This window comes from Bactrocera latifrons, unplaced genomic scaffold (genome assembly GCF_001853355.1).
Source record: "Bactrocera latifrons isolate USDA-ARS-PBARC rearing strain unplaced genomic scaffold, ASM185335v1 scaffold_3, whole genome shotgun sequence".
Classification (NCBI taxonomy): Eukaryota; Metazoa; Arthropoda; class Insecta; order Diptera; family Tephritidae; genus Bactrocera; species Bactrocera latifrons.
In genome coordinates this window covers 1,240,592-1,262,045 of record NW_017536629.1, presented here as the reverse complement: position 1 = coordinate 1,262,045, position 21,454 = coordinate 1,240,592, and the positions used below count along the sequence as shown (strand labels likewise).

General features: G+C 38.0%; 1 protein-coding gene across 11 annotated transcripts in view; it reads left to right on the top strand.

Annotated features, from left to right (window-relative positions):
* LOC108970407 (protein lap4) overlaps positions 1-21,454 on the top strand; it is a gene marked incomplete in the record, with an annotated part of 147,788 nt that overhangs the window by 2,859 nt on the left and 123,475 nt on the right. For all 11 annotated transcript variants that reach the window (XM_018935756.1, XM_018935747.1, XM_018935750.1 and 8 more), the window contains 1 exon segment: positions 9,627-9,744. In XM_018935756.1, coding sequence (XP_018791301.1) covers positions 9,627-9,744 — 118 coding nt within the window.

The window sequence follows — 21,454 nt, the reverse complement described above, 5'->3', positions numbered from 1 at the left end:
TGCCGCCACAACAACACCAACAACTAAGGTTATGTATTTTTGTTTTCTAATGCAAATGTCAGCTAGTGAACCGGTGCATTTGTTGCCCGAGGGGAATATTTTTATACACAATTTTGCATGCACTTGCATGTTTGTACGGCTTATTTTTGTACTTTATAATAATGTCATGTTGACAGAATTAAAACGCCATATGCATAAAGAGACATATTCGAAAAAAAAGAAATATGATGCACTAAAGTCATTAAGGTTTGTATATCAGAACTCAACACAGTACATGAATGTTATTAATCGTATATGCAGTTGTATACATTTAGTACATACTATATAGTTTGTAAGGTTGTCTATACATATACATATGTATATGTGTGTACGCACTTATTTATTAAAAAAATATATAATGTGAGCATAGAAAAATAATACAAACTCCATTTATGTACTTTTTTTTATTATAAAACTTATTGCATAAATTGGCTTTAGACAAATCAGTATAAAGGCTTGATTTTGAACGTTTGTTCCTTATGCAGCGGCAGAAATCTGCCGAGTTGTTGTTGTTGTTGTAACGGCAGAATTCTGCCGAGTTGACAGTCCTTGGCCAGATAAAAATCCGGGTCCGTTCCGGTTTTCGTAGACCCGACTGTCGTGGGAACGGAAGCTGTATATGTATACTTTGAATAAGCAAACATAAAAAACGCATAAGCATATACAACAAAAACGCAAAAGCAAAAAAATGAATCCAGCAAACAATCTGCCGAGTTGGCACTCCTTGGTCGGTCCATGTCCGTTACGGTTTTGTGAACCCGATTGTTGTGGTAACGGTCTGTTTGTATGGCAACTATATGCTATAGTGGTTCGGTATTGTTGGTTCCGACAATTGAGAAGAATCTTTGAGCGAAACAGCAGTTCAAAAACAGAGGGACATTGCATATATAGCTAATTGACTCAGCTCGTCACGCTGATCTATTCCATATACACTTTATAGGGATGTTTCGTCTTAATTCTACCTGTTCTGACATTTTTGAAGCAATGAGTATCAGAATTTATCATATATTATAGTGATTTAAGTAAATTTTTGGAATAATATTACTGAAATCGTTAAAACCCTCCATATTTTGAACTATAAAAGTTTCTACTTTATTTTCATGCTTGGCTGGCGACTTTTCTGCCCTTTCGCACACATTAATACATCAGCGAAAATAATTTAATTATCTGTAGATGGAAATAAACATGAAATATTCTCACACATATCACCGCAAATACAAGTATCTACTTCAGAGAATGCTTGGAGACACGCGAAAATGGGAGCTTTTAATTAAGAACGCTAGTGAGCTAGCGAACTGCTGCTGTTTTATATCTTTTCAGTGTTTTATAAAGCTTTTATTACGCTCATACTAGTTAATCAACATGAAAAATGCCGTACGAAATATCATTAATTGCACACGAGAATTTTTGGGCTCGGAGTGTGAGCATTTATGAATTTCTGCAGCCTCTAAGCCGGCTCTAACATTTACGTGTTTATGGTTTCCTAATCGAGTAGTGACATCATTGTATGGCGTTACTTAACAAATATTTTGCTTACGATTCAGAAACGTTAAGCACCAGTTTCATGTGGCGGGTAAAAAAACCGTAGATGAGAGCCTAGACTTAGGTGAACAAGTGTGCGTTGTTGTTGATACAGCAGGTCTGTAGCGTGAGAGATATTCACATTCGAATAGGTGTACATATTTTATTAATCTTTTTCAATGATCTTTGGTTTTTTCAAAACTAGTTTTCAGCGACAAATAGTCGCGCAATTTATTTCCATACAGTGAGTCGCAAAAGTTTGCGTAAAATAATAAAGATAAATTCGAAAACTGCAAATAGATATTTGCAAAACAAAAAAAAACAAAAAAAAAAAAAAAAAAAAATTACGAAAGAACACAAGTTCATTAATTTTAATTTTTAAATGTCTGCTTCTAATATTCTTTTTAATTTTTCATTCTATTTTCCAGTTTTTTTTTTGTGATTTAGTTGTTATTTTATATTTTAGACGATATCTGTGTTTATAAACATTTGCTTTACTTTTGTACACGCTGTAACACTGTGCGCTTTTCAGTTGTTTGTGTGAATTATATGAGCATTTTTCTATTACTCCAATCTATTTTTAGCTTTTTTGTTAAAAGCAAACAAAATTAAATTAAAACCGGTTGTGGAATAATAAATTTGATTTAATACTTCAGTAATATAGAAAATAAATACATAGGCATTTTGCCGTAATTTATATAAATTTGATTTGCGTTTGTCGCTTCACATTCCCTTTAGACGGTAGCAAACTTTCGAGTACACTTATCTTTTTGAGTTCGCTAGACTTATAGACCAATTTTTTTTCTTGATGATATCTCGTAAAATAAAAAAAAGTTTTCCATATAAGCACTTAATTTCGCTCGTGCAGTTTGTGGGACAGCTATAAACAATGGTGTTCCGATGTTGGCGATTCCAACAAATCATCAGCTTCTAGGGTAGAATGGTAGCATGTGTGCAAAATTTGTGATATATGTCTCAAAAATTGTGGATCTAGTTCGCGTATATAGAGACGGACGGACATGTCTAAGGCTACTCAGCTCGTCACGCTGATCATTCATAGTACACATTTCAGATGGTTGTCTGGACATAACCAACTTCGTGGCATACTTTATAAAGGGATTTTCAATAAGAGGGTTACAAAACCTTGATGCTCGTTCCAAGAAGGTAACTGCAGGGATGGAGAGGCGTTCATTATGCTCCTCAACTGGGAGTATAGTGGCTTTAATATGCAGGTGTTCGATAGGAGGCATTCGGATATATAAGTTCGGATATGTCTGTAGCTTCCTCGTCTGCGTTTCACTGTCTCCAGGCGACCATATTGGTGCGGCATAGGTAAGTACCGTCCAGTCGACTGCCTTGTCAGTTGCCAACAACGTTTCTTTGTCCTTTTCCAACTAGCGACTTGAGGATTTTGTTGAGTTTCTGTACTTTGGCGATAATCGCGGTACTATTAGGAGTGAAAGAACACAGACTATCAAAAGTCAGCTAAAATTTTATGATTATTGGCAGTCGGAATCTTGACTCCATCAACTGCAATATTAAAGTCAAGTCTGTACTCCTTCGTCCAGTTTGTAAATATGCTCGCTGTGGATTTAACGGGGGAGAGTGTTAAGTTCCGTGCAGAGAGGAAGCGAAAGGTCGGAGAAATAGCCGACCGATAGCATTTGTATACATGCCATCGATTCCATTGTTCAACCTCAATATCGTGCAATCATCAGCGTACGAGGAGATAGAAACTCACTCGGTGCGTGTGGAAGTTTTGAGATATAGAAGTTAAACAATAGCGGAGAGACGACACCACCCACCCTATTCAATTTCCATATTGTGCTGTTATTTCGGATATCAAACCCCGTTTAGATGAGTAAGTCTTAGCAAAGGTTATGTATGTATATCACTTCTTTTTCATAGTCTGTATAATGAATTCTTTGTGGTAGGCGAAATTATGTGTATTCTCAGTATTCATTAATGATACCTCGGTAGACATACCTTTCATCTAGTGAATTGTGCTATGCATAAATTGCTTCGCCGAGGGTCTGGTGATATATATCTAGGAGGTTTGGGTATTGCAAAGAACCAACGCTTTCGGATAACCAAGAAATATCTTGCTTTATCTTTGTTGCGAGGATCAATTCTACGACCTAACACAACTTAGCGAATTTCCTGGTTGTTTGCTATTATACCTTGTGCCAATAACAGTTCTGATAAGCATAACTCCTTATGTACATATAAGTATCTAATTATACTACTTTGATAGAAGTTCTTATGCCCAGACAAAGTCCGAATTTTAGTGTCTATAAGTCGGATCCAAATGACTGTATAATGGATTGGGTTAGATTAATCTGGTAGGCCAATGAGACAAGCATAGACCAAGTTTGGTCATTTGCGAAACCTAATGGGGTCCAGTTACTAGGTCCATGAGGAGTAATCATCCTTTAGAATGCCTGCAATTGACGCGAATTTTAACAGTATTTTACTGTCCAAGACTGCCCCAATGTACTTGGCGCGGTCCTTGTTGTTGTTGTTGTAGCGGCAGAATTCTGCCGAGTTGACAATCCTTGGCCGGATAAAAATCTGGGTCCGTTCTGGTTTTCGACTGTCGTGGAAACGGTGGCGCGGTCCTTGAAAGAGAATTGTGTCTCATTTATTATCGTATTAAATTGAGCTTAAGGTTAATAATTAGACGGGTTTCCATTGTCAAACACATATCAATAAGAATAGTTTGGGGAAGGCTATTTAATTAATTTTTTACTCTTATTATATTGATATTTTTTTTAAATAAAAATTCCGCTGACTTCATAGTAAAAAGCTTCAATTTTCATAACATACTGACATTGTGCCAATATTGCTTTAGTCTCACTGGTGTGCGTTTGCCTTTTAAGGATTTGCTCAAATGCACACATACATACATACCTACATAGGTACACACATACGCGTATGTAGCTTAATGCACTTGGTATTAAACGCTTACTGAGTGAATTAGTAATGTGCGAGTGAGTAAATCAGGTACGAGAATGCATGGGCATGTAAGCACACAGCGCTCACAATTGTATATCTATATCTACATATATGTACATATGTATGTATATTATGATATATGCATCCATATGTGTAGATGGGCGCTTGAGCTTGCGAGTATTTATCTATGCTCTTGTATTATCACTGGTCATATTACCCTTTCGCTGCAAATATTGCGCTGTGGCCATGCATTGCTTTTCATGTTCTCCCATTTGCGTGCAACGTCGTCGTCGTCATCTCGTCGTCGTCATGCCCGGGTTGCTGCTGTTGAAAACGATTGTGCCTGTCTGTTGTCGTCGGTTGCATTGCATGCCATGTTGTTGATGTTATTCGCCGTCGATGATTGTTGTGACTAGTGGTTGCTGTTGCTGTTGGTGCATGTGTTTGTTGTTGCACGTCGCCTGTTGCACTAGCATGCCAGCAAGGACGGCTTGGGGTTGTGGTGATACCTTCGCTGTGATTCACTTTTGAGCTTTGTTTGCACGATGCGCTTCGAAAGGTGCTTTGTGAAGGGCGATGCTGATAATTTTGAATAATTTTATCGTTGCAAATGTAGGGTGTGAACGCAGCAAAACTATATATGAGAGCGAAAAATTTGATTTTTAAATATTAAAAGTTTTGATAGTAATGTAAATGAGTGATAAGGTTTTAGAACATGTTCCCTTTTTTACTTATACACCCTTTTTTTTTCCTTTGATCCATCAGGTATTCTCGAACTCCTAACACAGCTGGTCATGGTACTCGAAGTTAGTGCACAATTTCCCTCAATTTGGCGTCACTTTAGTCGCTCTTTAGAAGTCTATGCGGCCAGCAGTTAAAATGAACGCTCTAGTGGGCATGCTTGCGAGCCGGGTAGACAGAACCCCATGCGCGCATTCAACTTGGCCCGGCTTTGCTTTTGAATGTTGTCGCACTGCAAACCAACTGCGGTCACATAAACAACGACAACCGCAATTGTGGCCGCAGAAATATTTTTGTTATTGACAGAGTTGCGAGTGCAGTTATGGCTATAGCGCGAGAGCGGCGTTACCGTCATACATACAGACGCCCCAGTGGTATCCCCTTCCGTTCAGGCTGCAGTATGCAATCAGTAAATTCTTGGCTGAAATCGTTTATGGCCTTTCGCATCATCAATACAACGCCGCTCTATTAGCTTGCCATTGCCCCTGCCTGCCGTCGTTGTTACCATTCTACATACATACATACGTGTGCACCATTTTAGCAGTCCATTGACTACCTACCTGTCTGCCTGACGTGGCCTGTCTCTTATACACATCTAGATGTGTATAAGAGACAGCATCAATACAACGCCGCTCTATTAGCTTGCCATTGCCCCTGCCTGCCGTCGTTGTTACCATTCTACATACATACATACGTGTGCACCATTTTAGCAGTCCATTGACTACCTACCTGTCTGCCTGACGTGGCTGGGAGATGTTCAGCGACTTGCTGCTGTGAGTTTCTGTTCGCCGGTTAAAAATAGATACAATAGCAAAAATGGTTAAATGTTGGGTTGGTTGGCTACAATGGCTGTTTCGCGACGACGCCTCTTTCGCTTTGAATGGGTTGGTGCAGCGACTCACTCGTGTGTGCACGAAACTTTCAACTGTATATGTTCGTTTTTGCGTATGTGTATGTGTGTGATAGGTGAACTGTGTGCTACTTCACACTCGACACTTCGATATCCAACACCCAGCTAGCGAGTCTGTGTCGGTATGCATGCCGTTTTAGCCCACTCTCCTTTCTAGATTTCCATATTATTGTTGAGCTAGCTACAGTTGCATTTAATAGCAATGGTTGGATTGAAACGTGTGGCGTCATAAGCCGGCCGGTGAACTCATAGGAATCTAGGCACATAAGTATTGGCATGTTATGTCATAGCTTTTCGCGGAGTAAGATTTGCGCTTTGCAGTTATGTTGTGTTTCAGAATCATAACCAAGATTATTGTATAGATATTAAAACTATTTTGAAACAGTAGCTCAAAGAATTTCAGTAATTTTGAAGTTCTGATCATTTTATGTTTTCTTAGCCACACAGGCAGGTGGGAATTTTAGTTTTACGGTCACAGTAAATCTTAATATAGAACGCTGTCATATTTTCTCAGCACAAAATATATCACAGTGGTTCTTTTTGTTGTTGTAGCGGCAGAAATCTGCTGAGTTAAAAATTCTTGACCGAATAAAAATCCGGATCGGTTCCGATTACGTAGATCCGACTATTGTGGAAACGGAATGCTTCACTGTAAAAAATAAGGGTCAAGGATTTTGAGTACCTAAAGCGATTCCTCGTTGAAACAATTTTAATGCATGGTCTCGGTAAAGTTCTGATTTCAGCATATGTGCAGGTTGGAAGGATTAGTATGCAATGTGGCATATCAAAACTAATATCTGGTAAACCATTGACAAGGCAGGCTAAACCGCCACCAGACCATGAAGAAATGGATTAACATTGTGAAGTAATGGAAATGAAATCATATCCATAAGCATATATATTGTTTTTTATTTCAATTAATCAAAAATATACCCTAAACATTTATACAGGGTATTCTTTCCATCGACGCTAGAATTAAATTTGCCGCCACCTCAAATTAACGAAGTTAAAATACTCTTCCGACCATATCCGCGGACTCATCAGATTTTCATTTCACGATCGATATTCGTACGAAGTCTATTACTCGTCGCTGGTTTACATAGACCATAGATTTGATGAAGCCCCACATGGAATAGACTAACGACGGCAGGTCGCACGACCGAGGTGGCCAAACGATTAGGCCATTTCGGGAGACAATACGTTCACCAATGACGCCACCGGCCCATAAACCGCACCAAGCCATATTCTTTTCACGATGCAATGGTGACTCAAGGCGTACGTGGGGATTGCTACCTGACTAATAACGCATATTTTGCTTATTGGCGAAGCAATTGAGCCAGAAATGAGCTTCGTCGCTGAACATGATTTTCAATGAAAATCCGTATAATTTTTAAGTTGTTGCTCAGCCCAATTCACGAACATATATACGACGATTCTGGTGATCAAGCGGCTTCATTTCTTCCGTCAATTTGTTTTTGTAAGAATGTGGGCCAAGATCTTTCGCTACAATGACGTCACAGAGTTGCCCAACGCTTGAGAACAACTTGTGAGGGGCTCATTTATATCTTCCTCAATTGATGTCTTAGCACTACGATCCCTTCTTTCAATCACTGGCACCGGAACATTTTATATTGAATCTGTGGACTAAAGTCTGTCCACTAGACGCTCAATTGTTGATCTGACAGGACGATTTTGACCACCATAAATTGCACGTACTGCTCTTAAAATCACTGGCTCAGTATTTCGCTAGTAAATTTTAATAATTTCGACTCGTTGTTGGATCGAATATCTTTCAATGATGAAATGGCAACCTTACTGAATTGAAATGTCAAAAGAGCAGGAAAAAATATGGCGTCGTTTGCTGTCCCTATGTGTCTATTTTTGTAGCATCCCTATGAAAAACCGCTTTTTAGACTTTATACCTAAAACATTGGCCAAGGTGTAAATAACTTTTCTAACTTGCATGAACTCATGTGAGTATGCTTGAGTCTTCTCAAATATATTTCGAATACGAAGCAAAATGGAGTAATGAAACTAAGTGAGTCTACGATCTATAATTTAAATTAATAAAATACCAAATACCTTACACGTTTTGTTTTTCGGTTTTCGGAAAAGATTCTTCCGGTAAATTAAAAGTTGTCTCACTGAAAACATGGCTAGTCTACTAAACCCACTAGTTGTCTCAAGATCAATCAGAAAGCCCTGTAACTTTCTCAGGTTAACACCAATATTTCCATTCTCTCTAAAGCAAAAAGAAGGCCTATAGCATTCCGGGTTGATTATATAGCTATACTAATGCTAGTCATTTGTTAAAGTATATTTTAGAACTTCTAGATCTAAGGCTCTAAAAACTTATTATGAAAAATTGCAACTCTGTCTACTCCATAATGGATCATATGAACTATATATATATATTATACGTATGCAACTAGTTTATTTTAGGTCATAGATCACAAGTCATGACCGAACTCCATCGCAAAGCAACGAACAGCGCATGACAATTTTTCAGTAGAAAATTTTTTTTGAGACGCCCGCAAATGTCAAATAGTTTAATTGCTTGTAGCCGATTGTTCTTTCTTCTCTTTTTACTATTTTATTAAAATGTTTAGAATGGACTTTTGATGCACTAAAAAAGGTAATCACCATTCACTTTGGAAAGTACTTACTTGTGAGTAATGGCGGGGAATTGTGACTTTATATTTGCTTCAATTTATGTGCCGCCAAAAACTGAATTTATTGCGGTAAATGAAAAACGTGATTTTCATAACAAATTGATCGCAGCCACAAACTCAAGCGACTGAAGAAAGAAGCAGCAAAAGTCAAAGCGCGCTGCTCCAGCTTAGAGTCTAGGTCAGATTAGACAGGCATTGGGCATATGAAAATTGTGTTGCACACAACAACATGGAATGAAAGGCAGGCAAACAACAAAAATTGAACGCAACTTCATGGTGGCTTTCAAATGTTAATTTTTTTACTTTTGCTGAAGCATTGCTTTTCCGTGTATTTCTGACTTTTTCCTTTTATTTTGCATGCAGTTCACTGCGAATGACAACGAATTGTAAATTTATGATTGGAAAATATCAATGATAAAGTCAATGGAAAAAAGAAGAGGATGACTTGGGCTTTGTAGCATATTTGAGGCATTGGGAGATGCATGTACTTTTGTTAGGAGAAAGTAGAAAAGCTGTGGAGGAAAATCATGCCATCATCTCGCATGCAATTTATTTTGTGCTAGTTAATGGGAATTCACGATTATTAAAATAATTTTAACAGCGAATGATTTATCAGCTGCCATTGATTTCATTGACAGCGTACATATGTATGTACATATGTACATATATAAGACAATATTTTGTGTGCTTCCTACTAATATTTTTTTAAATAATTAATATAAATTTTATAAATTAAATAAAATTTTAATTTTCTTTTGTAATAATTAAAATCTTGTATTTTATTTCAGAACTTCTTCAGACTACATCGTCTGCGAAAATTGGGCTTAAGTGATAATGAGATAGCCCGATTGCCTCCAGATATACAGAATTTCGAGAATTTGGTAGAACTCGATGTTTCGCGAAATGGTGAGTACTAGACTAGCTCTTGCAAATTAAAAAAAAAAAATGCTAAATAATACGAGAGTTAACTGTATCTTGCCACTTAAGGGGTTACATCGGTTTCCTCGGGTAAAAAACAGCGTTTTTGGGCTGTTTTCATAAAAAATGAAATATTTTATTCGAATTTTTATTGAAAAAATTTAAAATTGCAGTTTTGGCAGACATTTACAAAAAAACCAAAAAAAAAAAAAAAAAAAATCGGCACATTTTTTTAAAAAAAATTTCTCGTCCAAGTCTTTAAAAAAGTTTCATAGTAAAATTGTAGGTAATGAAAATATCTACAACTTTAATAGTCCCTCTTTTTTCACATAACCGCAAAATTTATGAAAAAAGTTTAATTTTTTTTATCTTTTCCGAAATTTTTTATTTTACCTTTTGGTCTCCCGAACACACTACAATTTATTTTTGTGATTTAGAATATTTATTTTTTCACCTTATTTTGACTTAGTATCGGAAAATAACTAATAAAATTTCACTCGAAAATGGAAAATCAGACARAAACCACGCCTACTTCCTACATAACACAGTCCACAAGTCCAACACAAATCAGGAACTAATCAATGTATCCCGACAAACTTCCCATAGTGCTTTTGAGGTGCGCCACCTTATGATCAAAAATTGTCCAAGTCGGACCAAAACCATTCATGACACAGTTACCGAATATTTGGATGGCAATTCTTATTGCGAACTTTTTATTGAAACTATCGGTTTACCTGTTTTATATGTTATTGAAGTTCGAAAAGAATTATCCTCAGCTTTAATCTTTGCAAGTTGTGAGAGTAAAATGTTCGTTTACATTCGGCCTTAGCCCTTTCTTACTTGTGCATCATTGAAATCTCTACTTTCTGATAGTGTAAAAAGCATATTGTATTAACAAAGGTGTGTTCCAAAGAAAAGAGGACTTTTTGAATCTAGCGCCACCTGGTGGTGCCATCTATATGTCGACTGGTGCGTTAGAATCAGCTATCTTATTCAGTGAGAATTTAATCGATGACGACGGAAAGTGAAGTTACTGCSTTTTAAGTGTCAGTATGTYTGTGTTATCGGTGCGAAAATGAGCTTCGAACAAAGAGCCAAYATWAAATTTTTTTTTTTAATTKKTAAAACKTTTASCGAAACGTSGTGGTGAGGACATAAATGACGATCAACATKTGGGCCAATCAAAATCCGTGATTCACCGGAAATTCCATTGAAACTGTGCGCGAATTCATCAAATATCAGCCGAAATTATCATTGAAATTCWTGGAAATGGAATTGAACATCTCCAAAATATCGATTTATCGCAAAAAAAAGGCTTGTTGGGAAAGCATCGTTCTAACAACTACGATGTTTCTGTCGCAAGGATGTTAAGAGCATTCTCGGAAATTGTTTTTTTTTGTGTTTTTTTTTTTGGTTTTTGCCAAATGTTACAATTAAGCGAAAAAACATCAAGATAAGGAAAAAAGGGGTTAAGGTCATAAAAAAAAGCTGACACTATACTAACACTTTTACTATACTGATCTAGTACCGTCACCCTGACTTGGAATTTCTCACCCCCCAGATTAGCTGTTGTACTGTGTTATTTGACCAAAAATCAATTATTTTAACCAGTAACCACTCCTCGTATTCACCTGATATGGCACCGTGCGAATTCTTCCTTTTCGGAAAAATGCATTTGCCCATGAAAGGAGTTATGTAGACGTAGAGGCCATTCAAAAGGCTTGCTCCGGCATAATGGCGGACATACCGGCCAACGACCTAAAACACTCGTTCGCCATGCTTTTGGACACTTTGGCAGAAGGAGACTATTTTTAATAAAATAAATTGATTTTGAGGGAAGAAGCTATTTGTTCTGTTTTTTTTTTTTAAGTTCTGTTTACTTTGGAACGCACTTTGTAGGTAAGTTTTCTCAGAAAATGCAGCAATAGACCGCACTAGCAGATTCAAAGCTATTTTATTTCATCCTCTTGCTCTGCACACCGAACTCGTAATATAACAGAGATGAATTAAACAAATTGTTATATTATTTTCAATGGATTTCATTCGCTATTATTTTTCACTTTTCACAAAGGCTTCAGCCCTGGTCTATTAACTGATTTGCAAATTCTTTTTATTTTTTACTTTTTCTAATTAAATACTCACACCTCTAGTGTTAACGTCCCACAAGGAACACCTTGCTACCTTTGCTCTTTATTCACTTCTATTCGCATTGTTGCACTCAATTAAATTTATTATTGCAGCTTGTTCTTGTGCTGATCTGCTATTGAATTGCAATAGATTTGCCAACAACAAAAGTACAGAAATCTAATCAGAATTCTCATCACTCTGCATTCAATCCATATTGCTTGCCATTGTACTATTATTTAAAGAATTATGCTCGTGAGTAGTGGCATCAGCCGCCACTGTGAATGACGTCAATGTACTTATGTASTTGGCAGGCGGAGTGAGTTACACATTTTTGCTCTTGAACATCGTAATTGCATATTATTTTTTCCGCTAAAAGCCAATGCATGTACCCGCTGGTGCGCGGAAACCCGGACTGCATCCGCATTGGATTAACGCGCGCCATCAATATGCTGCTCATCATTGAACAATTGCGCTAAATATGGTACCAATTCGCGTATTAATTAAGTGCAAGAAATACAAGCAACAGCATTGCAAGTGGATAAATCGAAGTTTTCATTTTCAGGATCAAAATTAATCGTAATTGTTGAGTAAAATATTATCATACCATATCCTGCTTTTTATATATGAAATGATATCGTATAACAAATATGTATACTCAGTACATAATACTGCAGGTGAAGGGGATTTTGGGAAACYAAAGTTCGTGAAAGGATTACATGGGTTTCAGAACTTCAAAAATCGCACTCGATGCCAGCTTTTATTGGCGCTCCAAACTTCAGACAAGTTTTTCGAGAAACTGTGCTTTCAAAGATTTCTCGAGGTCTACTCCACCCCACCGATCTTGATGGATACACTAGCTTGAGCGAAGAATTTGTGAATGAAGAGAAATTTTAGCGATTTGTTTTATGAAAAAACTGCCAAAAATCGAATTTTAAACTACCATAAAATCCAATTTTTTTCATCTGATAATCCTGTAAGCAGTTCTTTTGTCCACGCGAAAACACCGTTTGTCCAAGACGTCGCCGGAAATGATGACACAATTACGAAGCTTTAAATATTTKTTTACTAGAATTTCGGTTTCATGCCAGAAATATCCACTAAAATCGTTGTAACGGACTCGTGAGTGATGTCGAGTTCTCTTGCCATCTCTCTAACACTTGCCTGCCGATTTTCAAGCAGCATATCCTTCACTTTTTAAAAAAATACTTTTATCACTTGAAGAGGCCGAAGGTCGTTCAGAACGGAACATGTCTTCAACGATCTCTCGCCCGTCTTTGACGGCTTTGTATCACTCGTAGGCTTGTGTAACCTGACCAATTTATATTCACACTTGTTGTATATGTTTCTAACTTGAGTTCGACAGTTATTCAGTTTTTTTACTTTATGTACCAAACTTGTATCATCAAAGCGTCCCTAATGACGTAAGCAAACATGGTGCCCACATAACAATATCATACATTTGTATCTCCATAGCCACAATCAGTTTCCTACCAATATCGAATACATTAAATGTGTCAAGTATCCCTTAAGCGTATGCCACATGTTGAGCCTATAGATTTTCACTTCACTGGAAAAGCATACGACCGACTATTTGCTGTTGCAATAAAAAACAAGCGCGTTTGGTGCTCGGCTGTGCATACATATTGAGTTTTAAAGGGTGATCCACTTTCAGGTCCGCTACTTTTTTAAAGAAAAAACTTCAACCCTATTCGGGAATATTTATTATTATTCGAAAGAACATTTTGTGGAATTTACTTTTTGATTATCTCTTTCAAATGTTGGCTGTGGCTACAACTCAGGTGGTGTATTCGTTGAGTCTAATTTTCGATGACTCCTTTGAGCATTTCGACTGGTAATGACATGTTTGATGTTTTGCTCCAAGGCCTGAATTGAAGTGGTTTTGTCCACATAGATTTTAGACTTTACATATCCATACAGGAAAAAAGTCTTAACGGTGTAAGATCACACGATCTTGGTGGCCAATGAACCAGCCCAAAATGTGAAATTATCTTCTCACCGAAGTGTTCTTTCAATAAATCCATGGATTGATGCGATGTGTTTGAAGTGGCGCCTTCTTGTTGAAACCAAATGTTTTCAAATGACAGTCACACACGTAGAGGTGTCATAGAAATAATTAAGGAGATCACAAGCTTCAATTTCAGACATCAAACAGTCAGTTATTAYGGCGCGATAATGGAYGSAATTGACGGTTGCATTCTCACCGCCCACAAACCACACCAAACCGTTATTTTCTCTGGATGAAATGGCAGCTCATCAATGTTCAGGTTGTGTTAATTTTGCTTGTTTACATTTTGAGAAATTTTCCTCTTCGGTGAACAAAATTTGGCTCGATAACTTGGGATCTTCTTGGAGCTTTTCAAGAGCCCATATAGGGAAGCGATGTCGCTTGTGATGGTCGAGCGGCTTCAGTTCTTTCACAAGCTGTATTCTTAAAAGCTTTTCATTTAAGATCGCGACGTAAAATGTGCCAAGTCGTTCCATTCGTCAGTCCGAGTTGTTGTGTAAGGCGCCGAATCGACGCTCCACTGACTTCGTATACACTCTCAGTTACGGTTGCTATATTTTCTTCACTGKGTGCTGGGCGTGGTCTATCGGTTGAATATTATGCAATAATGATTGCTGGGTTTCAAAGTTGATCTGCCAAAAAAAGCTAAACGAAAAAAGTACCTCTACTTGGATCACCCGTTATATTGTGCATGTAACAACTTGCTTTTGGTTAGAGCAGTAATAAACACTCAATTCGATCACGTTTTTTGGCCAACTCCAACAAAGCATTGGGTCARCCGTTAAAGCTTAGGTGCAACACAAGTCTGACTGCAAGAAAAAGGGGCAGCTGTAGCCTAACCTTTTGCCTATAATTGTGCGTTGCTTTTGTATGTAAAATGATGCTCTAAATATTATTGAGAAGTGTTGGTGGCCACATCACGTGTGCTTCGCTGGTGGACGCGGGCATTATGTGTTGCCATGCCGGATCGTATTTAATTGTTTAGCCAACGATCGCGGGAATTTCATTATTTGTATAYTAATAGGTGTGTACACAGGCTTATATCTCTTGTACATATGTATGTATACTCGTATATATACATATTAATAATATATATTTGTAGCAAAGTCAAAAGTTTGACGACGATCGCCGTATAAATTTATCTCCGTACGTAAGCACAAATGTTCWCATACAATTGCTTACTAGCCATACGTAGTCGTGTGTGGAAACTAACACTATAACAGCTGYTGGAAGGCATATGAAGCAAATAAACATTTCCACGCTAATTAAACATTCTGCTGATTGAAGGAATTTACGATTTACGCATACAATTCCACTTGCCAGCGTTGCCATACTCATGCGAGCACGAGCATTACTATGCCAATGSATGTGTATGTGTGTGTGAGTGCAAGCGGACACATTATGTTTGGCTGCAGCGCTGCTTGCCGGCATTGATTTTCACTTCAATAGCGATCGTGGCCTCACATGTGGATTTCGTCTGTTTTTAAAACATATTTTATTTATTTATTATTATCATTATTGAAACAACTGCAAACACACGCCGTAATACCAAAAAATGTATCAACATAATGCATACATACCATGTATAATTTGTGCTTTGGCGGTGTGTCGGCGGAGGTAATATTTTGATTGAAAATGAGTACCTGCCACTTTGCAAAGCACTGCATGCCTGTGTGTCACTGTGTGTGCACGATGTTGCGGGGGTGTGTAAGCTAATCAATAATCGSTGAACTCGTACCTGTTGCGAGTCGTCGTCGTGTGTAGGTCTGGTGTTGGCGGTGTCGAATGCGCGAWAGGAATGTTTCGTTGGCGCAGCAAAGTGGGTGTGAATGTGAGAGTCGTGCAATCGGCACTTTTTCAGCGTTCTGTGAACAGTTGCAAACATATTTGCCAATTCGCATTCGCAATGTTACTTAGCGCRCAAAGCAGCAATGAAAAACTAAACAAAACCACACGTTCACTAACGGCTTTCGGCTTTCTCTGTGCATCGCGCTCGTTTGTGTGGGCTGCGGCCCATTGCCGGTGAATGGCAGTGAGCATTTTATTTTATTTTTCTTCTTTTCGTAATATTTTCCGTTCGTTGTGATTTGATTTGTGTGTGTGTGTGCGGGTAATTTTAATTGTTTTCATCGCGCTTCCAACTATGTGTGACGTCAAAGGCGACCGCATCTGCTCTATAGTACCATTCCGTTATGAGGGGAGCAACAAAAATTCGTCAAAATAATTTTAGCACGATTTGCCGTGGCATCTTTAAGTTTAATTGCAGGCGGTACAAAGGAAAGGAAAATAGCTTTTGCAAAGCATGCCTAAGTTCAAGCGAAAGCGAACTGAAAACATAGGTTCAACAAATCAACGTTTCGCACTTTTCGATTTTAGTCGCTTGCACTTTTCTTTCTATACCCGGAACAGAATATTTTAAATTTGCCAAGAATTGGTAACAATCAGAAGGTAAGTTCTGGGACCCTGTAAGTGCAGTGTGATGAGCTACTTCCGCTTATTTGACTGCATATACGCGAAGCTCTGCTATCTAGTACTAGAACATAAGAGGCTACGGGAGCACGAACCCKTTTCCAATGGACCGATTAGCGGTTTCAGGGTGCCTTTCTTTGCCAGCTCATCAGCTTTGTAATTTCCTTTTCCATTCATATCACAAAGTCTCTCGATGCTATTGATAGCGAGGTTATGAACTCCTCGACCAACCCCCAACCTGGAACGCTAAAGAATTCAAGACTAGTATCGCAGCGCTGCTATCTTAGTAAATGGAGGCTGCATTGCGGATCAGTAGACCTACTGCTGCCTTTATGGGTGCAATGGTGGCTTGGAAGACACTGCAATAGTCAGGAAGTCTGAAGCTGGAGTTGATATAGAGTTGCTGACAGTAAACCCCTCCGCCAACCTTCCTCCAAGTTTTCACTCATCMCTGAAGAAACTCATTGCACCTGTTGTTTTTGTTGCTATTGTAGTGGCAGAATTCTGTCGATGCTCATTGTCCCTCTTCTTCAACGGCTTCTTCCCAACCACAACTCCCTCGTTGGTGGCCAGTGTTCGTTTTGACGACTCCATGAGCCAAGTGATCCGGTATGAAGTCAGAGCGTGTGAGGATATCCGAATGTTTGGATACATGCACGGTACAATCTCARRACAATATTTTCARATCGGACCACTAAAGTATATATATMAAAAATTAAGTTCTAGTATGTTAACCTTTTAATTTCTTCGATGAAATTGAAGTTAAAATTTTTTCTGGTTCTTTTGATCAGTTTTGTTATTTCAAATAAGATTATTATTTACATGCTGTTTTTTCCAATCAAGTTTGTTCAACTCACTTCCCTTGATTATACCTTTATACCATTGAACAGACAAATAATGGCGTTTCCTTGAATTATCACAGTTTTAAACCATTGGCARATATTTCATTGTAGATATACAGTATGCGAAAATATGTATTTTGCCTTGAAAGCGAAACAAGTTTTTTACTATTGTTTTTTAAAATGTCTGTATTGTTAATGATTCACAATTTCTGTTAAAAGATTGGCATCTCTCATCAATCGTGAAATTTCTTYTTTATTTGTATTTTTTATAACCCGAGAAGCATTGTGTGTTCTTATAAAGATAATTTTTCCGCAGAATTGCGCTCATAGAAAGAATAGTTTTTAATGYTATGATTAATTTAAGTGACCAGCGAAATTATATTTATCTTACCGAGTAAAGAAGAATTCAAAAGCTTAATACATTTTGCTTTCTATCATAAAAAAACACCTATACATATACACATAGTGCGGTTATTACATAGATAATCGGTTGGAATTGAAGAAAAAAGTTCTGTAATTTCCCACGTTGTGAGAAACTTAATTGCTGATCTCCTCATTATTAAGGAAAAAGGGATTACTGAAATGAGAGTTCTACTGTATACACATRTATGCATGTATGTAGRTATGTGTATAGTATGTGCTTATGAGCTTCAAAATTAAAGCATTATGATATCACCCAAGAGATTGTAATTTAATTTGCCGTGTGTAGGTTTGTGTTTAAATGATAGGAGCGATGTTCTTTTGGCCTAGTTTCACTTCCCTTAATGTTGCCGTAAATTGTGCTGTCTTCAATACACCAACCCGCTGGTGCATTTATGTATATTGTTGGCTTAGCTAATAAGCTCTTCTTTTTGCTCTTAGCCTTTCTTGATATTTTCATAGTAAATATGAAAAAAATTTGAACCAAATAAAAAGCTAATTTTCGTAGAACAATTTCAGTAGCTAAACCCAGTACTGAGGCATGGTTTTGAGTGGGAGATTATCTTTAAAAAWTTAGTTAGTACACGTAAAAGTTTAACAATATTTGCCTCTTCCAGATATTAATTATGGCTTGTCTGGTTCTTATTTAGAATTTACRGTTTGACAGAGAACGTAATCTTGCATAGACGTGAATTTTAAGAGGTTCTSTGCTCTCACTATCATGATGTTTACAGCGTAGTATTGCCAGTGCGGGACAAGTGTACAAGATTTGCTACATTGTTTCCCTGATGCCTTGCTCTAGACATTTCCTACTCGATCTGTAGGTCCCATTCTGCACGTGTATGCCCCATCAGACAGTGATCAGTTAGTATTCCGATTATGTTTGGACAGTCTTTTCTATGAAGTGCCAATAGTAATTTAGTGTACTTCCCATCTACCGTTTTGCACATGACTTTTGCAGTTTTGCATCCAGGTGCCTCGTTAAATAGAGTTTTGATTTTCTTTACCATGCTTCTATGGCAGTGCAGGGGTTCCCGAATGTTGATCACATTTTCGGATGTTAGCCGTTCACCATTCTTAGCAATMTCGTCCACTATTTCACTGCCTTCGATGCCTTTGTGACTTGGTAAAGTAAAAGTGAAGTTGCTTCCTTCTGGCAACGCTTTCCACTGCTGCTCTGTTTTCCAGGACACTTCTGGCCAATATGCGACACGAGGTTACTGCCTTAATTGCTGCTTTGTTGTATACATAGATGTTGACTCTGGAATTTCCAGCAGAGGCCAGCTCCGCGGCTTTGGCAATAGYAAAACTCCAGCTTAATATACTGCAGTGGTCCCGCAACTTAAAATGCTACCTTATGCCTAACTCGGGACAGTTATCTCTAGCTCAACTGCATCGTCCATTTTCGAGCCATCCGTATAAAYGTTTATAGTGCAGCGCCTATCTAACATATCTTTACGCCAACCATRTTTTTCTATGTTTACTTTGAACTTTCTCTCCCAGTGGAAAAGTGGGATCATATAGTCTGTGTTTGCCCCACCGCCATTACCCATCGAGTTATGCCCGAAGATTCTATATGTAAATTCTCCTGAAGCCAGTAGTTATCGCGCCGATTTTGCTGCACTGTTTTCAGCGAAKAGGTTTAATATCASTTCAAGAGCCGCCGTTGGAGTTCTTAAAGYTCCATTTATGCACAGTGCAGCGAGCCCCTAAACGCTTTCCAATTTTATTTGGCTTCCGGTAGTTGGATTTCTCTACRCCTGTCCACCATACTACTGCACCATAGAGCAGAATTGGTCTAACAACAGTTGGGTAGCACCTGTGCATGAGGGAGGGAGAGAGCGCGCAGGTTGTGCCGAGCATCTGCCTACACGCATATAAAACATTGCTAGCTTTTCCGACTATTTCTTTGACGTTGTGCTTCCACAGCAGTCTGCTGTCCACATAAGTAGGAAAGTTTACTTGAAAATTCCTTAAATAATTTTTTTGTGCGCGATAACAATAAAAAACCTATAAACTTGAATATTTGAATTTTTCAAAAAATATTTGAGGTTATGCACAATAGGTTTCGGTACATAAGTTGTAGGTATTTTCATTATCTACAACTCCGCCACATAATTTTTTTTTACGGGACGCGCAGCTTTGCCGGAGATCGACCCCTTACTCTCCCGACCTTAGATTGTCCGTAAATTATTTTTTCTTTATTTTTTCTTTATTTTTTTGATATTTTGCTCTTCGCGTAATTTTTACCATTTTCGACGGCTTCTGTATGGGCCTATTAGCTCAGAGTAAATTGCTGTTTTTGTAAAGCGAAAGGCTTGTATTGTTTTAGCGGTGGTCAAAGGCAGCAAGTGCACTTTTATTCCTACAGCTCTGCTTGAAAGCTCGCACAGTTCAAAAAAAAGCTCAGAAAATTTGTAATGTACTCTGCTGTCAGTTTTGAGACTGTCTAAATTTACTGAAGGGTAATTTGTTACGTGTCTGCAAGTTATGTTTCTATGCACTTTTGAAACACTCGCATAAGCGTTGTGCTCACATGCTCAAAACCTCACACGTATATGTGTATGTGTGTGCATGAGCGAAGTGCCGTAATGTGCGTAGAACTAGTTTCGCCATTAACTCGTGTTTCCATATCTAGCTTATGCTAGATTTGTGTATTTAAAATGCTTAAAAAATGAAAATAGGCTAGAGCTTTATGGCTCGCTGCCACCAAGCGTTTCGGACACAATTCGCTGAAAGCAAACACGCACCACCGCTATCCCCTCGATAGTAAACATACTTACACATATATTTATGTATGTGTATGGTATTGAAGTCGTTTGCTGAAAACTTTTTGTGCGTGTTGCTTTTTTTCAACGCTAGACCTTACCTGATTGTCTTGGCACAATTCGCGTGCTCTTCAACATTATCTTTATTTACCTTCTGAATTTCGTTTGTCTGTCCGACCATATTTAGGAATATTATAGTTCGTTTATCGATTCTTTGCGTTGATGTGCTATTTAGGGAGTGTTAAACGCCTGTGAAATCGCTGAAATTGGCCTAAATATTTTCTAGGAGCAGCAGAATGTTGGCAAACCCTTATCATGGAATTAGTTTGCGCTGGATAGAAGATCTAAATTATAAGACAGTGCAATTCCACGCATATCCGCTTCGATTAGAGGCAAATCTAGGTGCAATTATTCCAGCCATAAATCATTACTAAGCCTGTTCTCGTTTACGCAGTGCTCTGTGTCTCTGCCATTTCGTATTCCATTGCGAAAAGCTGGAAATATCAATGCAACTTTAATATGCGATACACGTTGCAGTTGCTTTTCATAATAAACGCTTATATATTTGTATGTATAAATCAACAATTAGCATTACGYCAACAGCTTTGCCACTGTTTACATACATACAGTTATGTTTGTGTGCGTGTGTGTATATGCATTCACGCTCAAATTATTGTTATTTTAGCATTTTGAGTATGACGATTTTCTTCGCCATTATACTCGCGCTGTATCTGCTGCACTCGGCTTTGGCGCATTGGATCGCGTCGCGTCGAACCGGTTGTGAAGCGGGTCATATGTAATTATACACCCGACAATAAAATTCATACATGATCTATACAGAAATTCCAACGCCAAAGCGTTGCATATGTGCGTGTATGTATGTGTGTGTGTAAATTGCGGCATTTAAATTCAGTTCACGCCAATTGGCGGTTGACTGACTGCCACTTTTGGTTGGCGTGCAGTTATGTATGTATGTAATGGTTGTCTAAAAGCCGATTTGAAAATGTCACCATCATCGCGGCCTGCTTACCTCGCATTAATGCTGA